A 21,572-nucleotide genomic window follows, 5' to 3' on the forward strand; every position below is an offset into this window, starting at 1 on the left:
TAAAAATAAAAAATGAATACATGGAAGTTACACACGTTTAATGCAATATGGAACATTCCAGGCAACACAACAACAAAAGGCTAAGCTAAATGCATTTTAAGGTATTCATTTTCAGAACATTTAGTTTATTCAAAAAAGTAAACTTGTAATTTCAAGTGCATTCATTTGCTCAACTAGATAATATTACTTGCAAGAACATTTTTTAATCCCCTTTGCAAAATATTTGACTAATTCGCTAATATAGGTCTAGGACACAGCTTGTACAAATTACTCAAATCAAGATTCTTCAGATATCTGATTTAAAGTGATTTCAACAGATAAGGTAAAGGTATTTTTGCAGTGTGCAGGCAGAGATTAGGACAGTCCTACGTGGCTCGAACTCAGGCCCCTTAAGAAGAGGGTCACTGGAGACATGGGCTGAAATGTTTTGTTTTGGGGCAACACTAAGACAAAACTAGGACCACTCCTCCTGAAAAGCCTTGGCAAGATGGTCCTCAAAGATAAATCTCTGCCCCATGAATCCTGAATGCACTTTTAATGATGCTCTTAAATATTATGGCTGTCTCTGTGTGTGAGGAGGAGGAGGAGTTTATGAGAGTGACAGGTGAGTGCTAGTCCTAGTGTACAGTTAAAAGGATTAGATTAGATTATAGACCTGTTGGACATACAAACCTTTACAAATATACTATGGTTGATAACACGATCAATTACAAACCAATCATATTAGTCAAATAAATATAAAAAAAATTGTATTAAAGATGCGTTATGTACCATTTCTGCTGCAGGGTACGGCCCTCACTTGTCTCTATGAAGATGTTATAGCACTGCTGAGAATGTTTCACAGTATGGCATTAAGCATATACTGGGATTTCAATAAATGCTTAGCTGGTAGCATGTTTGTCCACTGATCTGACATAAACATCATCGATAGCGAGATCAGATCCATCCCCAGCTCCTACAGATGAATACTGTTGTTGTGTCCTTGAGCAAGACACCTAACCCAAATTCAATGCAACACTGTGAAACATTCCAGGGAAAGGAATATCCACAGAGACAGGAATTTAGGATTTTTTGGAATGCATAAATTATGTTTAGATTTTGATTTACATTTGCAACATTTTCCAGCATTTTACATACATAAAAGATTCCGTTTGTTTCTTCTTAGTGTTTGTTTTGCCCATTTGATGCATTTCTTAAAGTCTTACATTACAGCGTTGCCGTTAGTGATCAGTAATAAAGACATCTTACCAACCTTGATTTATATGGCTATTGTATTTTTGTATTCAAATTGGGGTTTCAGAGTGATTATAGTAACACTCAACTCAAAACCCACTTAATATTGTGTGAGTGTTGTGTCAGCTGTAGCCTTTGTGCAGTGAGTGACAGAGTGATTCCTGTAATGGAGATGTAGATACTGAGAATGTTTCTGCAGAGCCCAGGAGACGGTAAGCATGGCCCTGGACACACATTCACAATCACTATTCACACTTTCATTATAGCGGCTCCATTTGACACAGAAAAGCCTGAAGTGAGTGAGTCAAAACTGGAATGACATCAGAGAGCGAGACATAGACATCAGTCACACTTTATAATGGGTTTCATCTGGACTCAATAAAAGGCTCAGAGAGACCAGGGCTGAAGATGGGGGTGAGGACCATAATACAAGAGAGAACAAAAAAGCACATGAGTTGTTTATAAGTAAATATAATTATGTATTGAACAATTTTTAGGTTTTGATCAAATTTGGTTTGGTAACAATATAAAACAAAATAATAATAATAATTAGATTTTGCTTTCAGTAGGTAGCCTAATATTGTTTAAGCTTTTTTAGCACAATGGCAAACAGCATGTGTTGCCCTTAAAGCTGGAGGTGTTTTCCACCTAAGAGCATATTATAAAAGTAGCACTTAGTGACAGAATGAGAATGGTGTGTGCTGTTTGTAGCTAATAATAACAAATTTATATTTCTTGTCAACCCAAAAGAAAATGGCATTGCTGTGCTTGGGCGGTTCACCCCAGTTTTACGTTGCTATCTGAAATATTCCACTATGCATGCTCTTGAAACTTAATACATGTGTATATTGACCCTATAGCGTCGGATGCTAACGCCGGCGATAGATTTGTGGTTGCGGACTTTCCATTACTGTAACTCCACAACCAATTGTGCTCTCATGTAAATTCAAACAGCATCTCAAAGCAGAGGCATGGGGCTCTTTAAATATGTTACTGTCATTACGGTAATGTGCTTACGTTGTCCCTCAAAGATGACGAATCAGAGCGCAGGTGCTGCCGGGATCCTCCCAGTCAATTATTTGATGCGACAAAGGAAAAATAAGGATGGATATGTAAAACAGAGGTAGCTGTGTGAAAAAAGGCAAAAGTGCATGCTGATACTTCCTTTAACATGATTTTTATGGCTTAAAAAAAAAAAAAAAAAAAAAAAAGTCTAGGCGAGCTATAGTAGTCTATAATGTGCTCAGTCCTTAAAGGTTTAATGATGTGTCAAAACACACATAGACTGTATATATAAATTGACATAGCCATAGATCCAATTTCCTTTACATTAGAAAACGGTCGCCCCTCTTGCTGTAACTGCTGCTGTCATACTCATCATTTTAGTCTTAAAATATACTGGTATTTTTATTCTGCTATTGTGTTTTTAACTCGAAATATGAACATTAATAAGAGACAAATCAGGCGCCTTCTTTCCCTGAGGTCGCTCCTGCTTGTGTTAGCAACAGGTTTGATTGACTTCCTGCTAAACCAACGTTGGGTCTTCAACAGCCTCGCTCTGGATTGGCTCTTTGGTTGCTATGATACTCATGGTCGGAATTTGTCATATGGAACTTCAGTCTAAATTCACCCTTGATGAGCTTCATTTAACTGGAGCCGTCACACTCCCTTAGTCCACTTCTTTATATAATCTATGGTCAAAAGGTTTATGAAAGCTAGGTATGAGTTAGACAGATTTAAATGCTTACTTCACCCTTCTGTGGTGTGAAAATCAGGTACCCAAATTGAATTCCACTGTTTGTGATCTGCAGGTAGACTGAGACAAAAGTGCTCTAGAAAAATCAGACTATAATTGTACAACATAGCGAGTGTCCCTCTATAACACACTTCCTTTGTGGGGTATCTCAGGTTAACCCTCTGACCGGGTGCTACCCCAGCCCCTCTCCCTCTGCTCTGTCCCTCTGGTGCCTGGCTCTGCGCTCATCCTCTGCCCACTGCTGCATCTGCTGCCACACAATAGCCTTTAGCATGCTAGCCTCTCTCTCAATCCGCCTGTTGTTAATGCCTTTAATGATATGGAGCGAGATGCCATCAAAGCTGAATCTGCTCCTGTCTTTAGCTGTATTCATTAGCATGGAGAGCAAACACTGAGACACAGAATGGGCTCTTGTCTATAGAGGAATAGTCTCCCTCTGTGTCCACATGGGCCGGTCCTGATATAATGGGCCCTCATTGTGATAGATTGAACTTAATAGGCCTTTATTGTGACTGGGGGAATCATCACACTATAAGGCTCCAACTATTTTAGTAGTCGACTAGTCAGAGATTATTTGTAACGTACTGTCATGACCTGATATTTTGTGTTTAGTTCAGAGTTGACACCTTCTGTTGTTCTTGTAACTGTTCATGTGTTGTTGTTAATTTGTAACTGCGTTTGTATGCGACACTTGGTTGCTATGCCGAAAAGTTGATTTGAAGGTTCTTTTCGTCAGGTACTGGTCTGTTTTGGAGACTGGTTCTAGTGAGTTGAGATGCTTGTTGTTTTACTCTTGTTTTGGCATGAGTTAAGGCCATAGACTGTATAAAGAAGTGGATTAAGGGAGTGTGACGTCACCCACAGCCTTCTCCGGTCCAGTCAAATGAAGCTCATTGAGGTTAGCAGTTATAGGGGCAAATTTGGAGTCAAGTTTCACATTTGGAACTCCAACCGCAAGTATAGCAACCAAAAAGCCAATCCAGAGCGAGGCTGTTGAAGATAATGCCCTTTCCACTTGCACCTCTAGTTTAGCAAGGAGCAGGTGCTTAGCAACGCTGTCAATCAAGCCTGTTGCTAACACTATCGGGAGTGACCTCAGGGAAAAAGTTGGCTGATTTGTCTGTTATTAATGTTCACATCTTGATTCACGGACAAAATAACAAAATGTCCACATTAACCCACTGTACATGATCCTAGTATTTTTATTTTAAGACCAAAATGAAAAGGCAATTTCTCAATGCAAAGTGAACTGGTGCAACTTTCTTATTGGAACATGGCGGCTAGCAGGTTAGCTATGTCTATTTATATATAAAGTCTATGGTTGTGTCCCACATAAAAAAAAAACTAAAAAAACCTCAAACTCAAATATGCATAGAAACAGTCTGGATTTAGTCTCCCCTTGTTCCTTCTTTATATTTTTGTTTAGGTTTTATTAGTCAATCAGTATATCTGTACTTTTAGTCCTAGGTTTGCACATCACTGATAACTTTTGATTCTTTTATTTAATCTAGTTTTCAAAATGATTACAGTAATTACTACAATAAAAGTATTAGCCAACGGAATTTCCACAGTTGCACTCCTCATTTTCACCTCTGATGCCATAAAGAGGCTGTCTTAGATAACCCTATACACTAACACCAGCCAAGGTGCAGTGGCTATAGGTGGAGTTAGAGAGGTTATCAGCCACACAGCTTCTTAATAGGCTCCAGTGCGTCACCTTAAGGATTGGTAAATACTAGTCCAGAGCTCAAACATGTCATAAAATGTGAAATACAGCTGCTAATGTGTTCACTCACTCAGGACAAGTTTCTATTGCCGGGCGGTTTCCAGTCAAAACAATAACAATGTATAGTTTATGGTCTTTTTACACTGTGCAATAGAGAATTTCAGAGCCACTTAGAGCCACCCAGACTGATGACAAGGCCAAGGACAGGACCCATTCTTCAAGGCCATTGGGGCACCCATTTTACACATCTTGAGTCAGTCTGCAGTACCTAGTAGAAGAGTACCTAGCTGGAGTACGCATGGGTTTAAGAATGATGAGACCTTGAGCTCATTGTCATAGTGATTGACAATGTAAAACAAAATGTGCATATAACATATAACAGGATGCTGAAACCCATACTGTGGAACATTCCAGGCCAAGAATGCACATCTCCATGGAAACAAGCAAGTGAAATACCTTGGAAAAGTTGCGTAGTGCATCTGTAAAGTTATTATAAAGCTAATGAATCATGATAAAACCAAAATTGTAATGTAGACTTGTAATGTGCCTGCAAATATCGATTATTTTAGTAGTCGACTAGTCAAACAATTATTTATTTTGTGCAGGTGACACTACCAGGCTAAGTTACAGGTCAGATCTGTGGAGAGGCAAGTCCACTCACACAAGAATGTATGTTTTGTATATAAAAGGCATCTATAATTGAATAAATGCAAGACAGGTTTAACATCTCCATGGAGACGAGCTGATGACAGCTTCTCATCAGAAAAGTTGGTGCACATTTTATAACGCTGTATAATAAAACATTTGAATTCATGAATTAATGAGTGCACGTATTTATGTTGTGTTAGTTTAAGTTATTTATTATTTTATTTTTTTATTTATATTTTATTTATTTAAAGACTGAGCAAATATTTGTCAGTACATGTTTCACTAATATGGTCTGCCTTGTTTACATAGTCCCACTCAACCTTTCTGTCTTAGAATAACTGCAGCATTCATTCATAGAAATTAATTGCAATAAACGTCTTTTTCAGTAGCAGTTTTGATTAAATACATGTTGGTGTGTGGACATGTGTGACTGGCTGTAGATGCATGAGTCTATCAGGACCAACCGAAAAGGGTCAAACTCTCCAGAGCCAGGGGTCCCCCCCCCCCCTCAGAGCGGGACCACCGGGGGACGGATGGAAGGACCCCAAATTAATTAGCCTGACTAATGTAGTGTACACTTAATTACACCGGACGACTTTTGATTTATAGCTGCCCACGTTCGCATGAGAAATGGGACTGAACAAGTCTAAGTCTAGATTTTGTTGCTTTAATATGAATGGGATGATGTTGGGTGCTCTATGAGATACGAATATCAACTTTATGAAATATTATTATATGGATGCCCCATATAAGTAGAATAAAAATGTATTTGATAATATGAAATGCCAGACACCTAAAAGCAGGGCATTCGATTTACACAAGGGGCACTATATGCTCAATGTGTTAACCAACATGTAAGTGATAAATTATACTATATTTGCTGCACAATAGGATTTTTGCCAAATTTTTAAGATTTCAGCCATTGCACAAGCTACTTCATGTGTTCTTTTGGTGTTAAAGAAGCCCTATTGTCCTTGTGTCTGCTGTATAACTGTAATCTATGACACCCATGAACCATCAAGTTCTAATATGCACATTTTAAATTACAATATTCATCTAAAACGACTTAATAAAATAAACAAGTCTGCTGAAATCTGCTTTAGAAAACTGCGGTGCCCAATGGGAGCCGACGTCACAGTAAACGTCATCTGATGGACAGTTGCACATTATGCTAGAGAGCAGCAGATTTTTGTTCATTTGTGAGCAACGCTGGCGAATCTTGCAGGTATCACCGATTTAAGAAAATAAAATTGGAGACCGAAGTAAATACATTGCAGTGGGCGAGTGCCGGTGGCAGTGAAAACCGGGATTGATCAGCAATATGGGGGACTTGAAAAAAGTGATTAAAGATTGCATGCACGAATCACTCCAAATACAACTTCAGGTGAGTGAATATTGAAGGGACTATAATGTGGTTAAAAGTTCTAAAAAGTCAATTTTGGATAGTAGGTCTGCTTTAAAACTTTTCAAAAATAAAAATAGCTGTTTGGCCTAAACTGTAGATCCAAAAGGCAACTAATTTTTACAGTTTAATCTTTTTTATGTATTAAAATGTTATAGTGTTGGTTAGTGTTACTATACTTTTTGGGCTTGGAGAAGTCAAAGGATTTTTTTTAATTAAATAACTTATTTATCTAGATCTCCATGTAAAATTCCATTCTAGTCATAATTTTGTCTTCTCTCTCACTTAAACACTTCTTGTCCTTCTTGTACAAACATTTCGTTCACTCCTTCACCCTTAAACCCCTTTGTGCATCTCTGGGACCATATTTACCCAGTGTGTCTATAAGGAGCTCCTCATATGCAGCACTAAACACCAGAGCAATGGCCGTCATAAAGGCATCTGTCTCCAAAATGTCTTTGTAAAAACACTTCTATTCTCACTGTGATAGAGCAGGGAGGGGAGAGAAAGAGAGAGAAGGAGAGATGAGAGAGAGAGAGAGAGAGAAGAGGTGGGAGAGAGGAGAGGGTGAGAGAGGGAAGAGAGAGGAGATGGATGGGTAAAACAAGAGAGCGTAAGAAGAGGTGGGAGAGAGTGAAGAGAGATAGGGGGTGAGAGGGAAGAGAGAGGAGATGGATGGGAAAAATAGGAGAGAGAAAGAGGGAGAAAAGAGAAGGGAGAGAGGAGAGGGGAGAGAGATAGGGGTGAGAGAGAAGGGGAGAGAGAAGGAAGAGAGACAGGAGATGGAGGGGAAAACAGGAGAGAGAGAAAGAGAGAGAGAGGAGAGTAAAGAGAGATAGGGGACGAGAGAGAGGAGAGGGAGACAGACGTAAGACAGAGGAGATGGAGGAGCAAAACAGGAGAAAGAGAGTAAGAGAGGAGAAGGGAGGGGAGAGAGGTGGGGAAAAGAAGGGAGAGGGAGAGAAAGGGAAGTGAAGGTGAAGAGGGGGAGAGAGGAGGGAGCAAGAGAGTTAGGGAAGAGAAAGGGGAGAAGGAGGGAAGAGAGGCAGAGTGAAAAATGTCTCTTCTATCATGGTGTCTCGTCATTATCCTGCATTTTACAACGTTCATTAGGACCGCGACCAAACGGGCTCCACCTTTAATTTCATGGTGCTCCAGCCACAGAAAGGACACAGACAAAGGGACGAGATTGATGAGGTCTGGGTGTGACGCATGCAGTCACCAAGAGGGGGCGTCTCTCACTGAGATGGAGAGTACTTTAATGCCAGTACTTTTACTAAATATATTCTTCCAAAGATTCTTTTTGCTTCGGTAAGTATTGGGGGAAATGCTTGAACTTTACTTTGGCTGTAAATTGTCAAATAGTGTTTTTATTTTATTTTCCCATCTGGCTGTCAGGACAGTGATAACTTGGTCTTGTTTTTAATTGTAGAAGTACCCCAAAGATTGTAAATTTAGCAGTAAAAATAATTGCAGTAAAAGTTGCAGTATAAAATGTACTCAAATTGAAGTGACGAAGTTGAAGTCATAATGTCAAGTGTCTTGCCCAAGGAGACAACAACCGTATGCAAGTTTGGATGTAGGAGCGAGTAACAGATTTTTTCTTCATTTGTATCAAAATGGTTACGCGACATTGCCAAAACCTATGCATATCACCGATTAAGAAAATAAAATTGAAGAACGAAGTAAGTACAGAGCAATGGGCGTATGTAAGTTGATCGGCAGTATGGCATCTTGAAAATAAGCGATGAAAGACTGCTAAAACATGCACGAATCACTCCAAATACAAATTGAAAAGGGTAAATGAGAAGGGGAAACAACTATAACATGACTAAATACTCTGAAAAGTTGATTTTGATATTTGATATTTCTCTGGGTTTCTCCACATGTACCTGCAGAGCGCTGAAGAACGCTGTGTTTAATGAAATCTCAGAGTGGCAGCGATCCGTCCCAATTAAAACGTCCCGGCTCTGTGTCCCGGGACAGTAGATCAAGTCGGTAATTAACCCCCGCGCTGCCCCCTATCAATCCTCACAGTGAAGCGCACCCATCCCGCCACATATTAAATTTACATTCTATTAGCTTTAATTAGGAAGGATTTTAAATATACTGGAGTCCAGGCACAGGGCCCTGAGGCTGTCATTGAAGAGGCTGATTCACGAGTCACCTCCAGATACATGGTTAGACACACAGCACATCATTTCAGAGCACAGGCATGATGCGCCCACACTCGCCTTAGTTCGGTCCTTGCTTGGTGGTTATAGATCTTGTTAGGGCTTCTTCTAGTCCTGGTCTAGTCCTGGTCTAGTCCTGGTCTAGTCCTGGTCTAGTCCTGGTCTAGTCCTGGTCTAGTCCTGGTCTAGTCCTGGTCTAGTCCTGGTCTAGCATTAATTTAATTATTAATTGTAAATGTTTGTTTTAACAATGTACTTGAAAATTAAATGTATTCTCAATGGGACTTCCTGATAAAATAAGTCTTGGCCCAGTCTTGGCCCAGTCTTGGCCCAGTCTTGGCCCAGTCTTGGCCCAGTCTTGGCCCAGTCTTGGCCCAGTCTTGGCCCAGTCTTGGCCCAGTCTTGGCCCAGTCTTGGCCCAGTCTTGGCCCAGTCTTGGCCCAGTCTTGGCCCAGTCTTGGCCCAGTCTTGGTCCAGTCTTGACTCAGTCCTGGTCCAGTCTTGACTCAGTCCTGGTCCAGTCCTGGTCCAGTCCTGGTCCAGTCCTGATCCAGCCCTCGTCTAGTCCTGATCCAACCCTCGTCTAGTCCCAGTTTAGTCCCGGGATAATACAGTTTACCTTTACTATAAGCAGTTGATTTGGATTCTTGTTTTGTAAATAACATTTTGAATACAAAATAATTTATTACTTTAAATTTGCAGTCTAAAAATGTATTTATGTTTTGCTCTTCTTGTTCGACTTTCTTTGTATTATGATCAGCCATTAAAGGTGCACTAAGTAACATTACTGGTATCCTAAGGAACATTCCAGACAACACAATAATATCTCCATGGTGACAAGAAGGTGACGGACCCTCCACCAGAAAAATAACATGGTGAACCTTTAGTTTAATGCTTATTAGTTGTATAAACCAACCAATGAGCCAATATTCAAGATGACACAGTGAGTATTTCAGAACATGTACTTATATGGAAATACATTATGCAACTTGAGAGATCCACTAGCTGCAACCACGTTTACAGAAAAAAGCAATAAAACCAGTAAATGTAAGATAAGATAAGAAGTACAATACCATACCATCAATAATATTATAATATATCATCTCCATGGAGACAAGCAGTTGGTGTACCATCCTCTGAAAAAGTTACGCAGTGCACCTTTAAATAGTGTTTAAATAGTGCTTTGAGCAGTTCAAAGTGAATAAACGTGGCTGCGATCTCATTGCCCATTGACATAAACCCTGTTGTATCTATCCTCATTGAATCTGAGCTGCTGGGAGTTTGGTGTTAACAAGAGGCCTGATAATAGATAAAAGGCCCGACAGGAAGCAGAGTGTGAAATGTGCCATTCTGCGGTCAGACCTTCTCCTTTGACTTCCTGTTTCATGTCGTCGATGAAACGCTTGAGCAAAAGTGTGGGACTGGACCACCTCTAAGCCTGCTCCTCTCCTGCTCCTCTCCCCGTGGCTGTGCCTTTTGTCCGACACTCAAAAAAAAAACTCTTGAATGGGGGTCAATTCAACCTATCCCCTCTGCTGGACACAATTAAAGGGGTTGCCTGGCCTGTTTCGCCATTGTTACTGATCCTGCAGCCAAAACATGTCAGGAATGTACCACCTGGAATCTACCCCAAGACAATGACCCGTCCCATCCGTCTCCAAGCCCACCTTCTTTGGGGGACAAGCAGGGAGCAGCCCAGTCATCCACCCACCAAAGACCCATAGATGCAGGAGCAAGAGGGGAGACAGGGGAGTGTCCAGAGTGATGTACAGGGTCTGGTACCAGAGTTGCCAAGACTGCGTTTTTATAGCGGCATTGGGCTTTTTTCTGATTTTGGCAGTTGTAGGTTGAGTTTTTAGGCCTTGGGAGTTGCTTTTAAAGTTTTTTTCAGTGCTCTTTTACATTTATAGATTCACTAATGACTCAAATGCAACCTGTTAATATTTGAAGCTGTTATTGATGTTAGCATTAGCACTTAGCTGTGTTATAACTTGCTGGCTTATTTTTGGTTGGGTTTGGGTGTTTTTGGATTTTCTTTCAAAGGCTTGATCGCTTGTTGTTCTCTGGAAATCTGGCAACCCAATCTGGTAGTGTCAATGGGACAGAGGAGACATCTGTGGGCAGTAACATCTACAGGAGGTTCAACAGAATCAACTTCTGCTCCGATGGCTCTTAAAGTGAGGCCAGACTCAAAAGACGCATGTGCATTTAGCTGTTTGAAAACCTGAAACAAAAATCACTACACTTTTGAATCATTCATGTAGTGGTCTGAGGCATTTTGTGCATTAAAAAAATCTTTAGATCTTGTTTTGTTCTCTTATGATTAAATTATAAGTTGTATCATTTTTGAATTGGCATAGCACTTCAGTCACAGATCACTCACTGCTGTAAATATGTTTAACCTATCAACTAACTACTGTCTATTATTATATGAACTGTTGCTCCTGGATTGCAAAGGTACTTAACTATATTATGTTGCACCTGATACTGGCAATACAAAAGAATTTCTAGTCTATTCCACGTTTTATATACATCAGGGTTCACGTCCTATCAAAATCAACCACTGGAGTGTCTTACTCAGGGGCACATCAGTATTATGTGAATTGGACAAGGTTCCAATTGCTTAAAGGTCCCATATTACACCATTTTCTGATCCATGTTACAAATAGTTTCCTCATCAAAAACATACCTGGAGTTTTTGTTTGCTTCATTCACACATGTTTAATGCACAAATCCTGTATATTTAGAGTTCTGAAAACACTCTGTTCCACCTTGTGATGTCATGTGGTAATACAGGAAGTGCTCCAGTGTGTTTTTAAACTCCACACACCTTCACTAGAATCATTTGGATAATTTCAGCTCAAAAATGTACAATCTCTACTGAACAAAAAGTAAAAGGCAGCTGTTAACTTGAAAACTACCACTGCATGACATCACAACATGGTGCAGAGCATTTTGAGCTTTGGAGATGTAGACACACTAATAATACAGGGTTACTCAAACATGTGTGAATGAAACAAATATGTTTTTAATGAGATAACAACATTATAACAAGGCTTAAACCTCACAGGAGCCAGTTTTGTGTAATATAGGACCTTTAACACATTATGCCAATGGGTTATTATAATTGAGCTAAAATAGAGAAACCAACATGAATAGTCCTCATTATAGAACATATGTTTTACAATGGAAATGTATTCAGATGCACTCTCCCAAACAAAGTCTGTTCGGCTGCACATAAACCTGTTTGATTGCTCCCTGCTCTCATTCCCGTTTCATTTAAACCTTGTTGTAGAATAATATTGTGCCACAGTGAAACAAATAGCCCGAGCACAGCTTTTACCCACACTACCCCATTATTACTGAAGCAGAGAAACTAGAGAGCCTGAATCAATCTAAGATAAGTCCTACCGATCGATACGAGTCCCATCTACAGCTGAGCACTTGGCTGGACGAAGCACTAATTGTCCTGTTGACATTAATAGTCATTAAAGGGTCCAGAACGGCTCCGGGGGTTGTGAGTTACGTCGCGCGCCAAGGTTGCAACCCATTTGTTTGTAATGACATCATAGCTCCGTGCGGGACGCGGCTAAATCCTGGAGCGGGACGGGTTTATCTGCAGGGAAGTGGGGCGTTTAACGAGGTGATAGGAGCCCATGACATCATCAGTCAGCGCCGAACCGTTATATGGTTAGTGAATTTCTGGAGAACTGGTTATGCAGCTGGGACAGTGTGAGGAGTTTACTGTGTGTAATCAATGTAAGAGATGGACCGCCACATGCCCCAGTGGAGATTAGTAGAACTGCAATTACATGCTCTGATATGATGTGGACTCATTTTCTACAAATTAGATTATAGAAATATAAATTATGCACATCAGAAGTATAAACCTTCCATTTCTAACCTAAAGCAAAGTATTTACAGTTTAACCACAAACTCAAAACCTGCCAACTTTTAGCCAAAAAATAAACAATACAAGTATATACGTGTGTTTTTCCTTTTTCTTTTTTTATTGAACTGAAAGATGTAGAAAAAGACACATTTTTTGTATCTTCACAAACCTGACTCTTACTTGGGCTGAAGAAGGCCTTCTATTTCCATGGAAAATGTGTGTCAGGCCTGTCATGATAACAACTTTTGAAATACAATATATTGCTGAAGAAAATATAGACGATAAACAATAATATTAAAAACTGGCACAAAAACCCTGAAGAATTTCCCCACGACTCTATATGTCCAGTATTTTTAATGAACTGAGCTGCAATAAATAAATGAAACACTTAATGAGTCATACTAGTTATTTATTTAAACTTCTATAGACAAAATCTTCATAAAAGTACAAAAAATTACAAAACGTTCCCCACTAGTACAAAGAAAAAGTACCCATGATAAATATTAACCCCCCACAGTTATTGTTCCAGTTGTATTAAATGATAAGTCGATGTAGTATTTATCGTGACAGGCCTAGATGTGTCTGATGTGCCGCCTTCAGAAAGTTAAGCGATGTTGTTTTAAGTGGTAGCTATTGTATTCTTTTTTTTGTTTTTCAGAATTAGGCTAGTGTTCTTTGTAAATTCCCGATATCTTCGTGTCTATATTTTGATTGCATCTTGTTATCTGCAAAATCGTGTATTTAAAACTACAAAGGCAATTGATCTGCACTGAATACAGTTCTCATCTTAGTTGCACTGATGGATCTTGTGGCCTACTACACATAGCCACATTCACATTCAAATATCGCTATGCACCCAAATACGGAATCTTTATAGTTAGGTAGTTATAGAAACAGGCCTTACGCTTCAAAATGTCAGTTTTCTTAATAAACCTACTGAAAAGTTTAATGACTTCTTTGTCCTCGAGAAATTTTCTAAACGATTATAGTGAAGGTGTATGAAGTTTCAAAGCACAGGGGAGCACTTTTTGAATTACTGCATGACATCACAAGGTGGGACAAAGTGTGAATGAAGCAAAACACAACTCCAGGTATGTTTTTGATGAGGAAATAACATTATGGCACAGACCAGAAAACAGCGTAATATGGATCATTTAACAATATTGTGCAAATACAATAGTTTTTGGAGGGTACATTCTACTTTAGAATTGTCATGTTAGTGGCATAAATTTGTTTCAATATTGTCGTTCATCGTCTAGATTTTCTTCAGCAATATATTGTACTTCAAAATTTGTTACGACAGGCCTTTGTCCCACAGCTCTATCCCATGCACAGTTCTGCCCCATGCACAGCTCTGCCCCATGCACAGCCCTAACATCCTGAGGGGGAGTCGTGGCCCCCCTGTGTGCTCCCCCTCCCCCCCACACGGAGCGCCTCTCTCACATTCATTTAGCCATACAAATTGGTGTGTTTGTGTGTGTGTATTGGGCGCGGCGGTGAATGGAGGTGCATACGAAAGGAGCAGTACGGCCACACATTTCTGACACGGCCCGGGAAGAGGGGTCGCGACCTTTACTGCACCAAACCTACCTACCACAGAGCTAGCATGTTAGCACAGTTAGCACAGCAGCTAGCCAGATTAGCCACAGAACATAAACGCTGCTAGGCTACAGGCCCAGTCATCTGAACAACTTGGCTGGTGTTCTTTTATTTTTTTTTGACTGCTTTTGATTGCAGAAAAAAACTATAAAAACCCAATTGCACATTTTAAGTTTGGAGGCCACTTTATATTTTTATTACATGTTATATTTATTTAGTCGCCGTGCAGAATTACATTATTATACTAAAAGTTAGTTCCAGCCAAATGTTCTCAACAAAAATAAAAAAAAATAAAAAAAAACCAAAATCAACAACTAAATTAATTAATTATACATTTTTAAAAGCAATTAGTTTTTAATGCCTTCAATAAAAATAAATGAATTTAATGAATTGCAGCCAATGATAAACGCAGGAAACAAAATTTTAGTTGCAGGTCTAGTATAAAAAATTTTAATATGAATGAAACAAAATACAAAATACTAAAAATATATATTATACTAAAATGCTATACTATACTATACTACAAGAAAAGTAAAGTTAGCATACAAAAACAGGAACTCTACAAAATATATCCACATTAAACAGACATATTAAAGTGGTTGCTTATAGCCCTATTAGACAGAGTATGTAAACACGGCTAAGCAACAGTCCAAACCATCCCATCTGACTCTAATGATGAAATGAAATGTTTTCCTTCTGGCAAAACCCAGATGCTCACAAACATACTTTTTTTTTTGTTTTTTTAATTATCCATGACGGAGTTTGCTTTTAATAAGATCTACACAAACTTATTACTGACATCAAATCTGAGTGAGACCTAAATTTGAAGCAGGTGATGTGTAGTTTTGATGGCAGAGTCGTGAATGGTGCCACTGTCTTCACATCTGCTGTTGTGGACACTGTACCTCCAGGAATTAGCTCCAAAGCTACAGATGTTCACATGATCGTGGCTAAATGTGATTGGATTAGAGCGCCAAATCAAATGTACTGAGCAAACTTTGTGAAAATCAATCAGGCAGGTTGATAGATCGCTAAGTGGAGACGTGACGTGCTCTGACCTGCTTATACAATGCAATAATAACAGGTATGATTGTGATGTTGTGAGTAGTTTTTCAATTCAAGCTTAAATATGGGTTTGCTACATTTATACATACCCTTTTGAACTCATCTCCAGATCTTGGTCAGGACTACCTTAGCTTAGAGTTTACCTGTGGTGCATGTTTTGGGTTTATGGGTAAAAACAGCCAGGAAAATCCATCCAAACGCAAGAAGAAACGTGCAAACTCCACGCAGAAAAGCTGACGACCCAAGAATTGAACTGGAACCTTCATGGGTAAAAGACTAAATGTTTACATCTCAAATAGTGACTCTGATGTTGGCTTAAAGAAGAAATATTGCACTTGTATCTGCTGTATAGCTATAATCTATGACACCTGTGGATCATTATGTAACAATTAGCACATATTAAATCATAATATTAATCTAAAACGACTTAATAAAAGAGTTCCGCGTTAGAAAACTGCAGTGCCCAATGGGAACTGGCACCTCCATGAATGTCATCACAACAAAGAGTCAACACCTCCGACGGATACATGCAGATCAAACCAGCGATTTGTACCAAAATTACTGAATCCTGTATGAATTATCGATTAAGAAAATAAAATTGGAGAACGAAGTAAGTACAGAGCAGTGCGTGTATGCCGGTTGCGATGGGAACGGGGATTGAGCGGCAATATGACGTCTTGAAAAAAAGTGATAAAAAATTCCTCAAACATGCACAAATCACTCCAAATGCAACTTCAAGACAGTAAATGTTGAGGAGAAACAACTATAACATGGATAAAAGCTCTAAAAAGTTGATTTTACTGGATAGGTCTGCTTTATTTTTTAAAGGTAAAGCATAGACGAAACATTTAGTAACACAACATCAAGGATTCTTAATATATCAGCCAACTAAACTGCAGTTTCTTTAATGATTTTAAAGATGCACCAAGATCTCATACTGATCAAATCCAGAACAGAAATGGTCAATAATATTCTACAACAACATAAAGTCCCTTCTAACAACTGCAGTATTTCTTAAAAACCAATCTCAAGCTTCATCGTAAGTCCATTATCCCACTGGCTAACCATCTTCTAGAGTCCATACACCCCCCTGTCACACATACATTTACTGCTCCCCTGGTGGCCGGGCGCCTCCACTGCGGTCTCTTTTGTACCACACAGAGTGCAGTTCTTCCTAGGTCATTTAAAAAAGCCGTTCATTCATTCTGCTGGTTCCCTCCTCTTCCCTTCGCCTCTCAATGGTGAACAATAGCCACACCTTGAACAGGCCCAGTGACTTGAGAGCTATTGTCTACTTCTGCATTGGCCCAAACAAGTGGCTGCTATCTCAAGCCTGCAACACGCTCTATGGTGGTCTCTTTACTGCTTCTACTAGGCCTCAATGATGACTGCACACAGGGTTGCCAGATCTCTAGAGCGTAATAAGCAACCGAGCCCTGAAAAAAGCCAAACAAGTGACCCAAGCTCTAGCTAAAGTGCATTTGACAGATTCATTTATTTTTGTAATTATGACTTGGTTTACTGGGACAGTACCTGTGGTAAATATTTATCATAGTTTTACATCAGCCAACAGACAATTTGTGAAAAGTACAAAACAAAAAGTTGGAAAATACAGGAAGTAGCAGTGAATTCTAAAACACAATATCTCTTCCTATGTCATCAACTGTCAAACAGCTCCATCCAAAATGCAAAGACAATTATTGCACAAGAAAGGTATTTTTCTCATAGTTTAAACTTTGATTTAAAAAAAAATCAAGGTGTTGCCAGTTATTTTGATCAATTTAATCATAACTACTGTGTAAATTTCAGACATTTTTGCCCTTGTTAACATTATGGTTGCCAGGTACAGTTACAGAATTACCTCTACGTACGCCATATCTGCTGCCTGAGTCCAACCAGGAAGTAAAATGATAAATGTCACCAAAATTTAAAGAGTAGAAAAACTAGGCAAGATTTTTAGAAAAACCTTAAGTATAATGATATATTGTAGTGAAATATTTAGTCTAACCTGTCACATGCAGTTTAATTAATTTTTAATATTACAGTTGTTACCATAGACTGTATATGGTCCAAGTCTATGAATGTGAAAGGTGAATAGAGCTGAAACAAAAGGATAAAAATCACCCCTTTAATGATGTAAACACAGAGCTTCAAGATTAATCGCAATCAAACTCACAGTTTGAATGAATGCAACGAGAAAATTAGGATACAATTACAGAAGTACCATCATTTCCTCCACAAACAACAAAATGTCCTGACTTCTTCTGCATAAAAACTGCAAATCCTGAAGTTTAGGTCTGTAAATTTAAAAATGGATTACTTTTTGATAGTTTGAGACCTGCTGAAAAAAAACCTGAGGGGTTTATTTTTTAACACGTTCATAACTTGAGCAAACTAAAATGTAGGAATAAAAACTGGTTTGTTCTGTTCAGTATATTTGAAGCCTTATATGGCCTCAAAATCAGAGCAAAATACTTTTACTTGTACTCTTTAAGTTTTTGCTCTGGTATCTGTACTTTTACTTAACAGAACTAAGTACTTCTTCCACTGCTGTTAGATTGTCAGTTCATATTCCAGTCTTTTTGTTAATTCTTCTGAATGCTTTAAAAGGTGAACTTTGAACAGAAATCTTTTATTAAAACATAAATTGCCAATACAACAAAATCACAATTAAATATGTTTCCCAAAAGTGCCACAAACAACATTCTCAAAATCTGCAAACGACTACAAAAAAAGAAGCCCAAAGTCGCTATAAAGAAGCAGACTTGGCAACTGCACCTTTGGCTTGATTTGCACCCGGAGAGGAGGGGGCAGGAGCGGGTGAGGCGCGGGTGAGGAGCGGGGGGAGAAGGGGAGGAGAGGAGGGCAAAAGTGAATAGTAACCGTAACATAACAATGCACTTGGAGAGACTTTGGGCAAACACAGCTGGGCAGGCCACAGTCAAGCGTTTAACGACCGAGACGGGAGCTAAAACGAAACAGCAGTGACTAAAATGCTGACGGATAAATGCTGCTCCTGCTAAAAAGCCTCCACAGCTCATCTCATCAGTGTGCAGAGATGGTAGAGAAAAGGGGAAACATCAGGTCAACCTTGAGTGTTAAATGTATTCACAGGTTAATAGTTAATACAATATATTACTGTTGAAAATAAGTAGAAATTCTTACATAAATAAGCTTGAATTTCATCTCAACTGAATCTAAACTCACCATTCGAATACTACACATGTGTTCATCTTATTATGTAAAAGTGTACAAATATTGTGTATTCTGCGGTCCTTCCTCAGAGTGGTCATGTGATGTCGCCGTGACGTGTCTGGTCAGCTGATTTAAACGTCACGTGACCACTCTGAGGATGATCGCGAGCGAGCGGTCGAAACTGTCAGGTATGAAAACAAACTAAACCTTTGTCTGGAAAAAGAATCTATTAAAATAAACAAACAGAAAACCAGAAGAACCTCACTGGACAAGAAAATAAGACGTTAACTATCATAGACAAGATAGAGGTTATAAAAGTATTGTGTTTTGGTGCAGATTCTGCCATTTTTTATTTTTATTTTTTATTGTATTAGTTTTTTAATCTGGTTTTTAATCTAGTGAATTGAAATATTGTAAATACTGTAATGTACCAATGAGCTTATGTGACCAGCGTGCATCAGTAGTTAATAAAACTCATACTAAACAAACACTGCACAAAAATAACTATCATTTTCAATTTTGTGACAATAAAAAACCCAAAACCCACTTAAAAAAAATCTAAAAAATCTTATAAACGAAAAATTCAGTCACTGGAAAATTCATGTTAAAATGCATAACTTTTTAAAATTATATCTCAGCTTTAGAATATATGAAAATGAAATATTGACCCAAATAAATATATCATATAAACTCTTTCCATGTAATTGCTTCATGTTGATCCAAACCAAATACATAAGATTGCATACATTTATTTAACACGACATTTCAATGGTAAAGGGCGACACATTCATTTATTTAACATTTTAGTGCCTATATTACAACAATAACAAGATATACTTCAAATAGCACTACAGTATTAAGGTTCACCACAGGGTTATTCTTTGTCCAGTGTGCAAACTTACCTCAATGACCTGCTTCGAGTCCAGCCGAAAGTTGAAGTCGCCAAAAAGGAAAAATGGCAGTCTGTCGTACCGCTGGTCTGTGATCCTGAACACAAGAAAACATCATATTTCCATCATTACTTAGTCGTCACGGTGAGGATATTTTGCAAACAAATTAAAATGAAAACTTCAGCTTCATCAGTTGCAATTAGTGCCTCTGATCTCTGGTAATTACATGCTGAAGAGGACAGCACCACCTACTGGACACAACACTTAAAACACCTACATTTGAAGTGCTAGTTACAGGGAAGACTATGGGAATTTGGGTTAATAGTCCACAGTCTACGGATACACACGTTTTTGTAGTAGTTTATCAGTTCATATCCTCTCTGTCGAACTTATTTAAAATGTAAAATGAACAAAATCCTACTTTTTACACCCAAATCTAAATCATAATCGCAATACTCATTACAAAAAACTCCAAGTAGCTGCACTAGTTGATAGTTTGTCATGATGTGAATAATAATAGGGGCTTTTTTTATGGTCAATATAAACTTTTAGCAGCATCAGTATTACAAAGCGACTCATTACTTACACTTTTATGCACTTTTATACTTTATACTCTTCAATTTAGTCTTAACATAGAGACACAGGACAAGACCATGAAAAACCCTGTGTGCCACCTGTGTGTCTCCATGGAGATGTTATTACTTTGCCTGGAATGTACACAGTATTGCATTAAACGTATGTATCCCCAAGAAGACAATCAAGCTAGGTTACAGGTCAGATCTGTGGAGAAGAATGCATGTTTTTCAGGGTAATTTTGAGCAATATAAATACAAATTAATAATAGATGCAAAGATACATAGTTTAATGGGGTACTGTGGAATATTTCAAGTAATATTATCTCAGACAGCTTGTTTTACTTGGCTGTTTTTTGTTTGTTTGTTTGTTTGTTTGTCCAAATCTACTTTGAAGTAATGACATTTCCGACCAAATTAATTTATTTTTAATAAATCTATAAACAATCCTGATTTTTTAAACAGATTCCCAAAAAAGTTATAATTTGAAATTCTCATGCACTCGCTATTCACAAATTTATCTCTTACAATTTGATTTATTTTATAATTAGTTTAGCCATCACAAAAGTTAAAAATGGTTTGTTAACAAGTTCTGTACTTATGTTTTACACTTGTTGCCTTTGTCAGATTAACTAAGGCATCAAGAGAAATGACAACAATTTTCAATCAAACCATCAACAAAAATTACCAAAACATCGTCATTTTTAATCTATAAATAATCCAGATTTTGTTACATCTCTTCTCCTGTATGAGCAGAAATGTTTTGAAGTACTTTGAGGCCAATTCTCCTACACTGTAATCTGATTACCCAATAACTTCGTCAATAATTTGCTTTGATAATCTGCTTTGATGCAAAATGCACTTTACGAAATCTTCAAAAGAGTCAAACGGCATCAAACCCATTCATTAATCTAATATCACCACTTCCTCTGCGTATCTGATCAAGCCACATTTGTGAACATTTGTGTCCATTTAAGAATTGGCCTGAGAAGCAGCAAATCTGGCAACCAAACCCCAAAACACAGTATTTATGTTATAACGCCGCTTTAAAACCTCCTCGGGGTATTTTTAACCAAACTATTTGCAATGCATTCTGTCGTGTTAATGTCCTCAATGGTTTTTGGTGCAATTTGAAAAGAGTATAGATTCCCAATGGTACACACTACTGGAAGGAAAGTATACAGCAATTATAGTTTAGGAGATATACAAAATTGTGCTATAAAAATGTAGTATATCGTAATGTAGTATTCTATATATAAGTATTTAAAAGTCTGCAAAAATTCTACACTCTAGGTTAGTTTAATGGTGTATTCATTCTTTATGCAATACTTGAACCTCAGTTGCAACATTTACACACAGATATTTGGAATATGATCATTGAAATAGTAAAATAAACTGATAAATTACTTCAAAACTTTTC

The 21,572-nt window shown here is 38.3% G+C and overlaps 1 protein-coding gene across 2 annotated transcripts in view; it reads right to left on the reverse strand.

Annotated features, from left to right (window-relative positions):
• Positions 1-21,572, reverse strand: part of LOC117382438 (inositol polyphosphate-5-phosphatase A) — a 228,377-nt gene that overhangs the window by 59,412 nt on the left and 147,393 nt on the right. For both annotated transcript variants that reach the window (XM_033979617.2, XM_033979618.2), the window contains exon 9: positions 19,593-19,677. In XM_033979617.2, the coding sequence (XP_033835508.1) occupies positions 19,593-19,677 (85 nt within the window). The remainder of the gene's footprint in view (positions 1-19,592; positions 19,678-21,572) is intronic.

This window comes from Periophthalmus magnuspinnatus, chromosome 15, assembly GCF_009829125.3.
Source record: "Periophthalmus magnuspinnatus isolate fPerMag1 chromosome 15, fPerMag1.2.pri, whole genome shotgun sequence".
NCBI lineage: Eukaryota > Metazoa > Chordata > Actinopteri > Gobiiformes > Gobiidae > Periophthalmus > Periophthalmus magnuspinnatus.